The sequence below is a fragment of the Tachypleus tridentatus genome, chromosome 8, assembly GCF_004210375.1.
Source record: "Tachypleus tridentatus isolate NWPU-2018 chromosome 8, ASM421037v1, whole genome shotgun sequence".
Classification (NCBI taxonomy): Eukaryota; Metazoa; Arthropoda; class Merostomata; order Xiphosura; family Limulidae; genus Tachypleus; species Tachypleus tridentatus.
Genome location: NC_134832.1, coordinates 130,009,088 through 130,025,677, shown reverse-complemented (window position 1 = coordinate 130,025,677; position 16,590 = coordinate 130,009,088). Strand labels below are relative to the sequence as shown.

Here is a 16,590-nt window from a genome sequence, read left to right as displayed (position 1 = left end):
TAGATTTGCCTAGTTTGCGTTTTTGTTTGTTTGTTTTATTTTCTAAAAGAAGGCTGTGGTGAAAGGTATGATTTCACGCTATTGCCGATATGACATTTTATTTCCAAGTTGACATTTTATTTAAGTAATTGTTCTGTTTGTTTTGAATTTCGCGCAAAGCTACACGAGCGTTATTTGTGCTATCCGTCTCCAGTTTAGCAGTGAAACACTAGAAGAAACTCAGGTAGTCATAACTACCCACCGACGACTCTTGGGCTACTCTTTTACCAGCGAATAGTGGATTTGATTGTATATTTAACGTCTCCACGGCTAAAAGAGATAGAAAGTTAGGTGGGACGGGGATTAATACCCAGGACTCTTAAATTGCAAATAGAGAGCCTTTACCACCTGGCCGTGCCGTCGGGTCCTTAATTAAGCAAAAAGCGTATGAAAGCTAGACAGATTCTAATTCATGATTTAATATATATTATTGCTAATAATTAATATAAAATTAATGTATTTCGTGAGAAACTATTCACTAGTGTAATATCAAGTGTTTAACAGCAAAAGTTATGTGTTAAACTATATTAAAATATTTCCAAGTAATTACAGCTGCTAATATTAATATTAAAGTGGGGATAATGTCATAATAAATAAACAATGGGTTAAATCGTTGAACTAGTGATTTAATAAACTATTCTAAAATAAAATGTGAAAATGCGAATTTGCGAAATGAAGGCCTTCTATTAGTAATAATGAAATAAATGAAAGAAAGAAAAGTTGTGCATTATCTCGTTTTGAATTTCGCTTTTGAAAATATCTTAACTTCATCTTGTTGGTTGTATTATAATTCCAAGGCGTTGGAGAGAAACATGTAAAAGTGTATGCAATGTTTAATTAATATAAGAACTTTTTTATCTCTTGAGTATCTTGCTGTGTTTACATGAAAAACGTTGCAATTTTTAAACCGCCATGGGTCCATTTGAAATAGGATGCTATAAGAAAAACAACAACAAAAAATGCCATTTATAATCATCAAAGTAATTCAAAGGTTTCCGTCACTAGAAAACTCTAGAATGCTCTAAACTGGGTTTGATTTTGTTTATAATTAAGCACAAAGCTACATGGTCAGCTATCTGTGCTTTGCCCACTACACGGATATCGAAACCCAGATTCTAGCTTTATAAGTCCGCAGACATATCGTTGTGCCACTGGGGGGCAAACTGGGTTTGAATCCACCTAGGGGTTCAAGTCAAAACTTTTGAAACAGTGAAAACTTTTTCTGCGTCCTATCATTTCAAGTTTTTATAAAACGAACTTTGAACAAGGATGGTTTGTTTTGAATTTCGCGCAAAGCTACAAGAGGGTTATCTGCGCTAGCCGTCCCTAATTTAGCATTGTAAGAATAGAGGAAAGGCAGAAAACAGTGGGTAATGAGCTCCTTCCCAGAGCCTGGACTCTAGCAGGGTGGTAGAAGAGGGGCATTTACACCCTGTCGAATTTCAGAAGAAAATGTACTTAAATTATTTATTTAAAAAACGTTAGGAAACAACACTATTTTAGTATTAATCAACACTATTTGTGACAAAATGTGGCGCACCTACGTCTTAATCAACAAGATTATCACATTCGAAATTCAAGGCAAAATCTTCTATTGTGCAATTGCCTCCCCGCACCTAAATTCATTCTGCGGACGCTAATGCTGTAGACTTAGTATTAAAACCAGCAACCAAAACTATCAGAATATCTATGGGAGTGATTAAACATAAACATGGTTGTTTTTAAAACGTTATATGAAGTATTGATTCCAGCTTTATGATAAGAGTAATTAGAGTAAAAAAAAACACAAAAGATTGATAAATGTTACTAATAAAAACCAAGTGGTTCGTTGTTTCGGGGAAAATCCTTTTATTTACAGAAGAAAAAACATAAATATAACGAAGCTTGATCGTGATAAGAAGTGTTACTTCTTGCTCAACCTTAATGTTCTTGTAGCAGATGTGCCAAGACAACAAACACATTGTGATCATTTTGAGTTGAATCATCAGTCGATTTCAAAGCACTGCACTGCTAAGTATCGTTTTTAAAAGTAAGTTTCAGTAAATCTGTAAGTTTATGTGATAACGATTAACTGTTATCATTATCTGTTGAGGAGTAGAACAGAAAAAAAAAACAAAGACAAAATTATCAGGCGCGAAAAAAAGATTAATGATAAAGTAATACCAATGAGGTTAGACTTGTATACTATGTCTTAAAAGTTTTATAGAAGTCCTAAACAACATACAACACGACAATTTAACAGCTTGGGTTTGCTAGGAGGATCTTGATCAAAGGATTTTCATAATGTTTTTTTAAATGTTCTTCTGAGCTACTTTATTAGTTATTTAAGGTGATTTAGTCCAAATCTTTAGTATTCACGTTACTGGATGAACGTGTGACAACTATTAGCTGTTTCAATATATTTTGACATGTATCTAGATGGAGTTGTAAGGAGTAATCGTCGTGACTGTATTGTTGACTTGTTACTAGTAGGATGTTTGAGAAGTGATAGTTGTTTTGTATTGTTGACTTGTTACTAGATGTATGTATGAGAAATGATAGTTGTATCTGTATTGTTGACTTATTACTAGTAGGATGTTTGAGAAGTGATAGTTGTTCTGTATTGTTGACTTGTTACTAGATGTATGTATGAGAAATGATAGTTGTATCTGTATTGTTGACTTATTACTAGTAGGATGTTTGAGAAGTGATAGTTGTTCTGTATTGTTGACTTGTTACTAGATGTATGTATGAGAAATGATAGTTGTATCTGTATTGTTGACTTGTTACTAGAAAGATGTGTGAGATGTGATAGTTGTATCTGTATTGTTGACTTGCTACGAGAAGGACGTGTGAGAAGTGATAGTTGTATCTGTATTGTTGACTTGTTACTAGAAAGATGTGTGAGATGTGATAGTTGTATCTGTATTGTTGACTTGCTACGAGAAGGACGTGTGAGAAGTGATAGTTGTATCTGTATTGTTGACTTGTTACTAGAAAGATGTGTGAGATGTGATAGTTGTATCTGTATTGTTGACTTGCTACGAGAAGGACGTGTGAGAAGTGATAGTTGTATCTGTATTGTTGACTTGTTACTAGAAGGATGTGTGAGATGTGATAGTTGTATCTGTATTGTTGACTTGCTACGAGAAGGACGTGTGAGAAGTAATAGTTGTATCTGTATTGTTGACTTGTTACTAGAAGGATGTGTGAGATGTCATAGTTGTATCTGTATTGTTGACTTGTTACTAGAAGGATGTGTGAGAAGTGATAGTTGTATCTGTATTGTTGACTTGCTACTAGTAGGATGTGTGAGAAGTGATAGTCGTGCCCATATTGTTGACTTGCTACTAGTAGGATGTGTGAGAAGTGATAGTCGTGCCTATATTGTTGACTTGTTACTAGTAGGATGTGTGAGAAGTGATAGTCGTGCCCATATTGTTGACTTGCTACTAGTAGGATGTGTGAGAAGTGACAGTCGTGCCTATATTGTTGACTTGCTACTAGTAGGATGTGTGAGAAGTGGTATCTGTATTGCTGACTGGTTGGTAAGATTAATGTTGACTAGGGATAGTCGTGTTGTACTATGGTATTAAGAGACAGCGTTTGATTCTAGGTCTTCTTATGAGAAAGACAAATGTACTTTCCTTTCTTCAAGGTTCTCACTCGATCATAACCTGAATAAACTGACAACTGGAATGGCTTCTTGAATGTTTTGTTCTTACTTCTGTACTTGGCTGATTAATATGACGTGTTAACAGATAGGTGAGCTAAACGTATCGCTTTATTTTAACATTACTCAGTTTTATTGTATAGTATTTGCTAACATGATTAACTTTTGCAGATAGATCCATATTACCAAGTTGTGTATGTCCTTTGTGACCCCGATTTCATGAACTATGTGAACGTATGCTGTCCATCATGCAATTCACAATAGACAAAGAAGGTAACAAACCCCTGGTCTTGGGCGTGATTGTCACGAAACATATTGCTTATACACCACAAGAGTAAACAGGAACCTCCCTCAACAATTTAAGATGAACGTACTGGATCACCTAGTAATAAGAATGAGCAGGATTTGTAATACAGAATTCATTGGGAACGAAATGTAACATAAACATAAACCTCCTTTACTATGGATACTTTGAACACTCGATAAAGAAGAAAATAAAGAAACCAAAACTCGAGAAGAAACACTATGAAAGCTACAGACACAAAACCAACTGTGTGTTAAACATGTGTCTAAAAACTATATTTTAAACGAATGAATGTCAACACAGTACTCACAAACGGCAGCACCACACAATCAGCTCAATACTGACAAATGGTAGCACTACACAATCAGCTCAATACTAATAAATGGTAGCACCATACAATCAGCTCAATACTGACAAATGGTAGCACCATACAATCAGCTCAGTACTGACGAATGGTAGCACCATACAATCAGCTCAATACTGACAAATGGTAGCACCATACAATCAGCTCAATACTGACAAATGGTAGCACCATACAATCAGCTCAATACTGACAAATGGTAGCACCATACAATCAGCTCAATACTGACAAATGGTAGCACCATACAGTCAGCTAAACACTGACAAATGGTAGCACCATACAGTCAGCTCAATACTGACAAATGGTAGCACCATACAATCAGCTCAATACTGACAAATGGTAGCACCATACAATCAGCTCAATACTGACAAATGGTAGCACCATACAGTCAGCTCAACACTGACAAATGGTAGCACCATACAGTCAGCTCAATACTGACAAATGGTAGCACCATACAATCAGCTCAGTACTGACAAACGGTAGCACCATACAATCAGCTCAGTATTCACAAACGGCAACACCATACACTTAGTACAATATATTCACAAACGGCAGCACCATATAATCAGTACAGTATTCACAAACGGAAGCACCACAAAATCACAATTAATAGCTGCTAAACAATCTAAATTTCTCATAGAAAAGAAACACATCACTTCCAAAAATAGGCTGGGCATGGCTGGCTTAATGGTTAATATGGTAAATGTGGTTTCAAAGTTCATAGTAAGCGTCTTGTAACCACAGCAAAACGCACTCCGTAATTTGAGCACATAGGTACGCTATAAGAGTATAACAGACAAATAACCACTATTTCAACAGATGAGACTAAATGTTGACTGTTTGTGTTATGGGCTACATTTCGTCCTTCTTATCTGTGACTTCAAACTCAGGAATGGCTAGAAAAGATTGTTTCTGGGTAGCTTCATACGAACACCTGAAATATATTAAACAATGTATTGTTTGTTTGTTTGTTTGTTTTTGAAATTCGCAAAAAGCTACTCGATGGCTATCTGTGCAAGCCGTCCCTAATTTAGCAGTGTAAGACTAGAGGGAAGGCATCTAGTCATTACCACCTGCCGACAACTCTTGGGCTAGTCTTTTACCAAAGAATAGTGGGATTGACCGTCACATTATAACGCCCCCACGGCTGAAAGGGCGAGCATGTTTGGCGCGACGGGGATGCGATCCCGCGACCCTCAGATTACGAGTCGCACGCCTTAACACGCTTGGCCATGCCGAGCCACAAACCATGTATATGTGAGCATTACTACTTTAGATAAACCAAATTCAGAATTCAGGAGCACTGTACATAATAAGGCCCAACTTGTCAGAGAAAAAGATCATAAAATAGACATATTGGTCTCTGTAATACTGAACTAGATTGAAAGGCCCAGCTTGTCAGAGAAGATCGTACAATGAAAAATGAAATAATGATAAAAATGTAAGGTATGAATCATATATGAGAGCAGGAACCTTTCTACAAGCTGATAAGACATTCTGTTAACTTTATTGCAATTAGTTTATTATAATCCTTATGAGGGTGAGAGCCCATACACGTGATTATCAAACTGCCATTCTAGTAAGGTCCAGCATGGATTCACCATCACCATATAAAGTATTTCTGAGGACTTTCTTTCTAACAAGATCCATGATCAAATTTCTTCCGTCTCAAGTCTTTCTTTCGAATAAAATTCGAGATCGAACTTTTATCACTGTACACAGTTCTCCTTGGTACTTCTCTAAGAAGGTTCAGTGTCAAACTTGTACTACCATGCACAGTACTTTACAGAATCGAACTTCAACTACCACACACAGTTCTTCTCGGGACTTTCCTTCTAAGAAAGATCCAGGATCGAATCTCTATGCAATGTACTTTAAGGACATTCTTAAAAGTAAGAGCAGACTGGCAGATACGTATATATATATTAACCAGTATATTACTTAATAACGAGCACCTTGCAATACAATGCTTAGATGATTAAGTAGGCTAGTAAGAGAAGGAAATATATGTCAAAATAACCTTCTTGTTATTCAGAAAAATGTAAACAAAATTTGCTAATTTGATTATTATTACTGTTATTATTATATGGGCTTATACTGACATTAATGTTAGGAAACAATCTTGTGTTTTACATTAAAACCGGCATAATGAAAAGTTTTATGTAAGAAAGAAAGCTTTGAAGCTGGTACATTTACGAGAATCTATATAAAAACGTAATAAGATTAAACCGTATTATATGTATTTACACGGGGGATCGACGTGTACTTCTTAATGATGATGCGGTAACAGGAAGTTGTTTTTGGTTATCTATGTTAATTACTTCCTGTTCCATTAAGGCAAATCGATGAAGTGACGTTATTGGCGGTTTGATTTCTGTGTTTGTTCGTCCATGTTCTCCAAGTTTGCTTGGTGAATTTCCCTTAAATTGCGCGTGTTTCTTCAGTTCTACTTTAGGAAGACTCGCAGGTGTAATTTCCTGGTACAGGCTTTTCTACTAAAACTAATACTGCAAATTAGTGTCCCTTGATTCTTCTTGTTAACTACGAAACAGTACAAATTACAAACAATAAATAAAGCGAAACACGGCATTCTGCTGAGGTCGAAAAAAATCTACATGTAGTCTAGATTAATACCACAACTAACTCTACAGAATGAAGTAGATAATCACAACTATATAAAGTCATACATTTATTGAACATGTGAAAAAAGTGTAGTACGTGATGTAACGTATTTAAAACGAAAAAACACCTAATTTGTATCCATATATGAACGTACGTATGTAAGAATATACGTTTGAAAATAATACGTATGTAAATTTATGTGTGAAGTAATTTATGTCTATACATTTATCTATGCCGTAGATTTTCTTCTTGATTTCACAGCATATCCACATTAGACTATCTGCTCTCCTGTGTTCACTGCGGGGGGAATTGAGCCCCGAATTTTAGCGCAGAAAGTTTGTAAACTTACTGCTGTTTCATCAGGCACTGTGGACTAATCTATTTGTATATATGTATGTTTATGTGTAAAGTGATCTGTGTCTTTGTATATGTATCTATGCAGTAATTTGTATGTGTGTATATACATTTTTACGTATGTAGTTATATATATTTATATTCATTTATGCGAGTATATATACACATACACAGTTACGACAGAAAGTGTTCGTACCCCTGCGTCCCGAGTGGTTTTTTGCTCATAACTTAAAAAGTATCACGATTAGGCTAATAGACATATATTATAAATATTATACCAACACACATCTACATAAATTTTTATGTAAATTAAACGACAAATAAACTGTTTATAAGCAAATAACCAAAAATAGGAGGAGCAGAAAGTGTTCGTACAGTTCAGAACGTGTGAAAAAAAACTAATATTCCTATAAACATTTTGTTTAGTTTGGCGAATGAATTACATTATACCATTCCAGAACTAGACATTGGGTTCATTATTATTGGAATTTAGCCAGCAAAACATTTACTTCCGGCAATTTAGCGCCGTCTCCGTCATTATCTGCTTGGTCATCAGGGCGAACAGGAAACAACTGTCCAGTGATTTAAGAAACCGAATTATTGTAAAATACAAGTCTCGTGTGTCTCTTTCCGATATTGCTTAATGTGCCGAAATCTACTGTTCAAAGCATAATTGCCAAGTTTAAGCTTACAGTATCAGCTGCGAACCTCCCTCGTTCCGGACGCCCCACTAAAATTCCAGAGAGAACCAAGAGGAAGGTTCTCAGAGAAGTTAGTAGGAACCCTCGTTTAACACGTAATGACATACAGAAACTGGTAAGGGAAACTGGGGTTGAAGTAAGCACCTCTACAGTTACGAAGATGTTACGCTCTTCTGGGTTCAAAGCATGCCGTGCTCGTAAAACTCCCTATTTAAAGTCTGTTCATTTAGAAGCACGATTGAGGTATGCAAGAAAGCATGTTGATAAACCCTTTACCTATTGGAAGAGTATTCTTTGGTCAGACGAGAATAAAATTGAGCTTTTCGGCCACAATGATGTTCGCTATATTTTCCGTAAGAAGGAAGAACGAAATCTTCAAAAGAACATCGTCCCTACAGTTAAACATGGAGGTAGCTCGATCATGCTATGGGGTTCCTTCAGCTCTTCTGGTGTAGGCAACCTTCACCGTGTCAACTGAATCATGAAAAAAGAAGAGTACGTTGATATATTAGGCACTTATATCAAGAATGATGCTCGGAACTTGCGGCTTGGGCGTCGTTGGATCTTGACCCTAAGCACACATCGAAATATGTACAATCCCGGTTGCAGAGGAACCACATAAGTGTTCTGGAGTGACCATCGCAGTCACCCGAACTCAACCCAATTGAAAACGTTTGGCATGAGTTGAAGACCAGGGTTCAGCAGCGTCATCCGAAAAACTTGCAAAAGTTGGAGGCCTTCTGTAAAGAAGAATGGAAGAAAATACCAGTCAAGTACTGTCAAACGATCATGGAGGGTTATGAGGAGAGATTGCGCCAAGTAATTCACCTGAAAGGCTACACAACTGACCATTAAAGTAGACGTACGAACACTTTCTGCCCCTCTTATGTTTGGTTATTTGTTTATTTGTCGTTCAATTTACATAAAAATTTATATAAATGTATGTTAGTATAATATTTATAACATACTCTACTTTCATTATCCTAATCGTGATACTTTTTAAGCTATGAGGAAAAAACTACTCACGACGTAGGGGTACGAACACTTTCTGTCGTAACTGTATATACGCGTTTAGTAAAACATAAAGGATTTCTTCACAAAAGTACTATTAATCGGAAACGTGCTTCGTCATTTATAAAATACCCGTGCTCAGCATGTTTGGATGTGGGTGAATCTGCGTTTTTCTCGTTATAGCAATAATACTAAATAATCATAATTCGCTTTTAACACTGGGCCATTGGTGCGTTATAAGAGTGACAGTCAGATATCATTAATCAAACGTCTAAGAGTTAGTAGTGAATGCTACTGACTAAGCTGCCTAGTCTATCAAATCAAAATTAAAGGCACTTTATACAGATTGTTTTAAGAGAATATCGGAAAAAAAAAAACTAGTTTGAAAGTACCATTTACGTAAACGGTTACTAAACGAATTGACAATACCGTTTAAGTAAAAGAGGGATTTACACTAGCGAAGTTCAGAGTTCAGAGATATATTGCAATAAAAACTAATATCAGTTATTAAACCAATATGATATCACAGAATAATACCTTACATTTATCCTTATACTAGCGTGTAGTCCGGCAAGGTTGTAGGGCAAGTACTACCACCCTATAGTATATTCTAACTTTGCATAGTTCACTGAAATAAATCAACTTGACCAATAAAAAAAAGAAAGCGAAAAAGTGCAGTCGAGGCAGTTAAGTATTGGTAAATTGTAACCCAATCAAAATTGAGATCATTCATAAAATGAATTATTTCGTGACGTATTCATAGAATACTTATTGGGAAAGATAAATTACGTTAGCATCTTCTAATACATTGAAAAGCCAGTGCATTTTGATAACACTACATTCCAATAATTACTTTTATGTCATGTCGCTTAGCAACAAAAGTAAAACCTAATATTGTTCTGAGTCACGTATTGAAAGTATGAAATGCATAGAAAGCAAAACTAGAAAAATATTTGTTGATTTCTTAATTTAGATTAAAGAGTTTTTATTATTATAAACTTTGGTTATATAACAGAAAGTTACTTAAATCAGAGACGATTTATGTTTAAAATCGAATCGATATTTTTTTTTTTTTTTACTTTCATGGTACATTTCATGTTCTTGTCTCTAGGCTACGTCTTTACTTCAGGCTTATTGCACTAATACTCATTACCCCCATCCCCTTACACGGTCTCTTTCACCTCCTTATTTAAAATCGTAATGGGCAGAGAGCAATCGAACTATTTTATATGGATAAATGAATTTTGGCTCTTATGACTTTTCACACTTCGAGAAATACATACTAGCTTTTATATATGATAGGTTAGATATTAAGGTATTTATACATTTGCACATGTTTGAAAGTTAAATATCAAAGCATGCGTTTCCATTATTAAAAATTCCCTGGTGGGCAGAGTTTAAGTGAACCATTCTATAACTTTGCACTTAGCAACAAATAAACAAACCATTTATTTAACAAAAAATAGCGTACTTAAAAAAATTCTTTTGCTATCAGTTGTTGCCTGTAACATGAATGCTGCTACAGGCAATATTGTGGAATAAATAATTTTTGTAAGTTTTGCTTTTCTAAACTAGTAAGAAAACACGATTCACCAGTAATTTAGTCCTAATCCATTATTTATGTATTCATATATCTACTCAAAACAACTTACAGAACGTGTTTTTAAAAAAAACGTTAAGTAGTTTCTGTCGATTATGTGCGTAAGACGGATTTAATTATTGGCGGCTTGATTGTTTGATGGACTTGAAGGCGAAGTCAGTCTGTACAGTTTTACATAGAAAATAATGCTTTATGAAATTACTCAGTGCTATGTTCTATTAATCTTCCTTTTTGGTTTCTTGTTTAATTATATTTTATAAGTCCGCTTTTGTCCACCCCCAAAAAAAAATTGTGCACGATGTTTAAACGCTTGGCAAATAACATATTGTTTGGTGTGAAAAAAACAACACAGAGAACTCAATTTTCAAATACAACTTTAAATTGTGTTGAAATCCCTCTTAGTATAATTAGATTTGTATTGATCCCTAAGATTTCTTTGTTGCATGCAGTTTTGCTAGCATTTAAAACTATACCTTTTAGCGTTTTTAGTTCATTTTTCTTAACCGCTCAATTTTGGTTTTGCTTTTTCGCCTTTCAGTTGCTTTAATGCGCGAGGTAAATGTGGAATTGGAAGCCATCAGACGAGAAGAGACTGCATTGAAACTGCAGAGTCACCTACAGGACGGAAACAGAGGATTATGGAACCCACGTGAGTGCTTTTCATTTAGCACACCTATGGTCAATATCGTTTTAATAAGTTGCACTAGTTTGTTCATTAGTTTTGTTTTAACACAAGTGGAGATTAACTTAATTTCTTTGAATGATTCATTTGTATGTTGTTCAGAGAAGAATATGCCTTTTCATGAAATGAAATCTTGATGTGAAAGAATGAAAGCAACAAGCACTACAATAGCTGTTTTCTTGAACAAAATCACCAATATAATGTGCTTGTTTTCAAGACCACAAATGTATATTATTGGGGCGTTTGTGTCAGCAAGATATTCTGCCTTTGTTAAGATTGGAAAACGAACGCTTTGTTACGTTATTGAAATTGACTTTATAATTTGCAAAAAAACAACAGAATATACGGAAACCAAATCTTGAGAAAATGTATCTAAAGGGTTAAGAGGGTGGTGTATCTAAATTTATAGTCACCTCCCAGCGGCTCAGCAGCAAGTCTGTGAGTTTATAACGCTGAAATTTGGTTTTCAGTACTCGTGATGGGTAAAGCTTTGAGTTTGACAAAAACAAAAAACAAAACAAAGAAGAAGCAAATATCAGTTTAATTGTACAGATCACATTAAGTCAACTTTTCTTACGAGGAAGTTTGAAAACCTTTTTCTGTGACATATAGACCTAGCTGGACTGATAAGCTGCTCGGAACTCTTCCTCTTGGTTTTGTTTTGTACGTAGATTCATATTATTTGTTTTCATTTTACAAAACTCCGACGTGATGAAAAGTAATGTTCAGTTTAGTTAAAAATAGAATAGTCCTGAATTCGAGGTTTTCGGAATGAAAAAAAAAAACAGTATGAAGGTTTACATAAAACTTCACCAAGACTCCTGGTGGATCAGCGGTAAATTCGCAGACGTTCAACACTAAAATCCGACGTTCAGTTACAAAGTGCAGAAAGCCCATTTTGTAGCTTCAAGACGAGGCTGAAAACCTTACGGAAAGTAGAATTTGTCTATAGAATTAAACTCCAGGTGAAGTCACATTTCGTCTTATTCTAATTGTAAGGAATTATTGAAGAAATTGTAGAAGTTCTGTACTGTTGTTGGTTTCGGTTTCGATTATTCACTTAAATTTAAACAGTTACAATCTGCGCCATACCTCACTACTTTTGAACTAATACACAAGAGGGAAGGCATCTAGCCAACATTAATCACCGTCAACTCTTGAGCTACTCTAATCAGAAAGTGAGTGGCATTTAACAATCGTCTTGTTTGTTTGTTTTAATTTCGCGCAAAGGCTATCTACGCTAGCTGTCCTAATTTAGCAGTGTAAGACTAAAGGGTAAGCAGCTAGTCTTCACCACCCACCGCCAACTCTTGGGCTACTCTTTTACCAACGAATAGTGAGATTGACCGTCACATTATAACGCCCCCACGGCTGAAAGGGCAAGCATGTTTGGTGCGACGGGGATTCGAACCCGCGACCCGCAGATTACGAATCGAACGCCTTAACCCATCTGGCCATGCCGAGCCATAACCATCGTCTTATAAAATACGTATGGTCCCAAAGCGCGGATAGCGGCTTTACGGCAACGAGACATGGACTTTTAACCAACCAGTTTTGTAGTCTGGTACGGTCGATCCATTCTAGTAATTTGCCTTTGTTGCACAAAGTATTTGTTGTAAGTATTTTCTTGCCCAAAGTTGTGTATTATACTATCCATGCGCCCTAAAGATACATTGATTCTCGGCTTTAAGTAATGATTTTTCCTGCACCTTGAAAAATACTGCTTTTGCAATTTGGAAAAGGAAGTATATATATATGCATTGTTACTATTCCTTTCGGACTGTTCCATTTTCGCACCTTAAATATTACTTGTTTTTGTGCTTAAACCCAATTGTTCTTCATGAGCATTTGGTCGGTTGAGATTTCTGACTTGTTTATTTAAAACGTTGTTAATGAAATAAAAACTTTCCTTCTGAAATATCCTTTAATTTATGCATGTAATAATGCTTTGTTTTCTCTGTTATCTCATAGTTCTAACAAATGTAAATAATATTATATGCACTCTACATATATATTATTATCTTTTGATGAAAGCCAGACACGACAAATGCAATTAATTACACAATGAAATTGATTACACCACATTTTGAGTGGTGTAATCACAGTCTTGAGTTTTTGAGTAAAAATGTCACTTTGATATACTGCACTTCTTATGTCCAGTAATCGGCCACAATATTATGGGTTTGCTATTGTCAATAACATTTTCGGAGACACAGACAGGAACAAAAAACAAATAATCTTATGTTCAATGTTGAGAACACTTCTGTTGGTGGTCTGGTGTCGAGAATTCAATTCTTCAGTTAGTAAGAAAAACACTACCCTTCTTGGCTTTCTCTTACATTGTGTTTTGTCTTCAAATATTTGACAAAGAAAGGTTTTGATTCAACTTTTTTTTTAATATTTGGAGAGTTTTTGTTAATTTTTTCTGATAATACGTACAGGAAAATTACATCCTCTTCTCTGACCCTTCCAATGATCAAACGGAAAAAATTTTGGCAAGCAGTAATTTTCTTCAGCTCAAGGCTCTGAAAGATCGTTTTGTTGCCTCTTTGCACGTAATGTTTGCTGGAAATGACAAGTAATAATAACAGGCTTAACAAAACAGAAACAGTTGATTGTTGTTGTTTGTAATTTAGCACAAAGTTACACAAAGAGCGATCTGTGCTCTGCCCTCCACGTGTATCGAAACACGGTTTTTAGCATAGTAAGTCCCCAGACATTCTGATGTGCCACTGAGGGGCGAAACAGAAACAGAGCTATTATAATTCCTATTCGTTTTAATTTCTTTGTTTTTCGGATAAATAGGCAGTTGGGCGAAATGTCTGATTTTTATTTTTCTGTATTCTTCTTTCCGTTGACTCAGTTACGACATAAAATGTTATGTGATTTACAAGTATTGATATAAATGTTTACGTTAGGTTTTAAAAGCGTCTAATCGTGAATGTTTGAAGTGTTTTTTTAATGTTTATAGAATATTCTCTGTGATGCTTATTGTTTTGTCACCATTAAGCTATCTTTTTCTATCGAAATCTGGCCCGGCATGGTCAGGTGGTTATGGCACTCGACTAGTAATCCGAGGGTTGCGGGTTCGAATAACCGTCGCACCAAACATGCTCGCCCTTTCAGCCGTAGGAGCGTTATAATGTGACGGTCAATCCCACTATTAGTTGGTTGAAGAGTAACCCAACAGCTGGCGGTGGGTGTTAATGACTAGCTGCCACACCTCTAGTCTTACACTAGGGACGGCTAGCGCAGATAGCCCTCGTGTAACTTTTCGCTAAATTCAAACCAAACTATCATGCTAAATGAAAGCATAAATTGTAGTCATAATAATTCCTGTTTGCTTAGGTTTAAAATTACATGTTATTTGTAAGCAGTCCTTCAGCAGTAATTTCACAAATTTATAACGCCAAAATCCTGGGTTTCATTCCCTGTGGTGGGTAGGGTAACTAGAGCACATTGGTGTAGTTTCCCGCTGAAAAAAATAAAATAAAAATCAATTATGTTATTTTTATTCCAGATTGAGATGATTTACCAGAAATTGATTTTTTTATATACTAAACTTTTCAGAACAACATGAGTAATAAATAAATACTATAAATGCTGAAAGAGCAAATTTTACCCATCATTCGCAGCTGTAAAAATATATTTTATCGCTTCAGTAAGTAATCAGTAGGGGGCAGTAGTAAAGTTCTGTAGAAGGTGCATTGAACACGTTTATCTTATAATCTTATAGGACATTAATGGAATGTTTTTATTCTTCCTTTATTTTACGTTCATTATCAGTAAATCAAGCGTGTAAAAGTCTTTTCATTCAAGTCTTCTCGTACGTTGTTTTAGTTTAGGCAAACGTTTGTTATGAAAAATAAAGAAAACCTAGGATACTTCAATTCAAGCACATATATTTAAAGTATGCCGTTTGATATTACTTTCGAACGAAATTGAGTTAAAACTTGTAATCTAATACTTGAAAACAAGCTATGATTTTTCCTGTTGAAGCTAATTGAAACAGTATGTAGTAATACACTAGGATTATTATGCACAGCGTATTGTTCTAAGTTGGCTTTGTTTTGTTCAACTTTCGTGCAAAACTCCTCGGGGGATATCGCTGTTTTCTGTCCCTCATTTTGAAAAGACAGACTAAGAGACAGCTATTCAACGCCACCCACCGTCAACTTTAGGCTACTTTTTTACCAACAAATAGTGGGATTTTCCCTCGCATTAAAACGTCCTCAGGCACACATAGCGAACTTTTATGGTGACATGTTTTGATCCCACTACCCCTAATTTGCTAGTCGAGCATCTTAACCACAGGCCCAGTTTTAGGTAGCTGCGTTTCTTCGGCAATAGTTAAAATATACATTTGTTTACAGAAATGTTCGATTTGTCTGTAAATCAAACATGTAACAATATAACTGTGTGATTATGAGTTGTTTACTCCTAGTTTATTATCTGGAATACACGTTCCCTGGACGGATGTTATGTAGATTCATGATTAATGAAAGGTTATCTCAGGATGTTAAAAGTTGCTTCCCTTATACGTAATTGTAAAAAAATGTTAAAACTTCCATGAAAACTGCCAAACAGAAAATGTGAAACCGTAAACTTGCATGTATCTTTGTATGGACCCAATAAACTCCCATACCAACTTTGATGACAAATTCATAACAAGGAGCGAAATAGTGGTAAAAAAACACAAAACGCCCATAAAAAGCGCAAAATGTGAAACCGCAGACTTGCATGTATATAACCATGGGCCCAGTGAACCTCTTTACCATATTTGGTGAAAATCCATCGATAGGAAGTGAGGTAGAAGTGAAAAACGCCAGAACGTGCATTAAAGCCGAAAAACGTAAAATCCAAAACTAAAATTTTTAATGTCTCCTCATGTAACTAATAAATATCCATCCACAGGAAGTGAGATAGTGTTAAAAATAGGCAAAACTCCAATAAAAGTCGCAAAATTCAAAACTAAAAATGTTTATATATCTCCCCATTGACCTAATGAACCTCCATACCAATTATGTTGAAGATCCATTCATACCCTGCGATGAACATACAACAAGCAGTACTATTATATTTATATAGATTCTACAAAGTTCACATAAGCATACTAGAAATACGTAGTATGAAATAAAACCACGATAAACCTTTCGCTCTTAAATGATTCACGATCAATAAATATTCTCTCTTCTAATTAGATTCACTTTATATACAACGTTTCATTGTTTTATTAATCTCTTAATGCTTCTCTACTGAACTTT

At 35.3% G+C, this 16,590-nt stretch overlaps 1 protein-coding gene across 1 annotated transcript in view; it reads left to right on the top strand.

Annotated features, from left to right (window-relative positions):
- The window catches only part of LOC143223485 (protein still life, isoform SIF type 1-like), a 422,725-nt gene that overhangs the window by 232,529 nt on the left and 173,606 nt on the right, over positions 1-16,590 (top strand). The window contains exon 10 of the mRNA XM_076451534.1: positions 11,183-11,293. Coding sequence (XP_076307649.1) covers positions 11,183-11,293 — 111 coding nt within the window. The remainder of the gene's footprint in view (positions 1-11,182; positions 11,294-16,590) is intronic.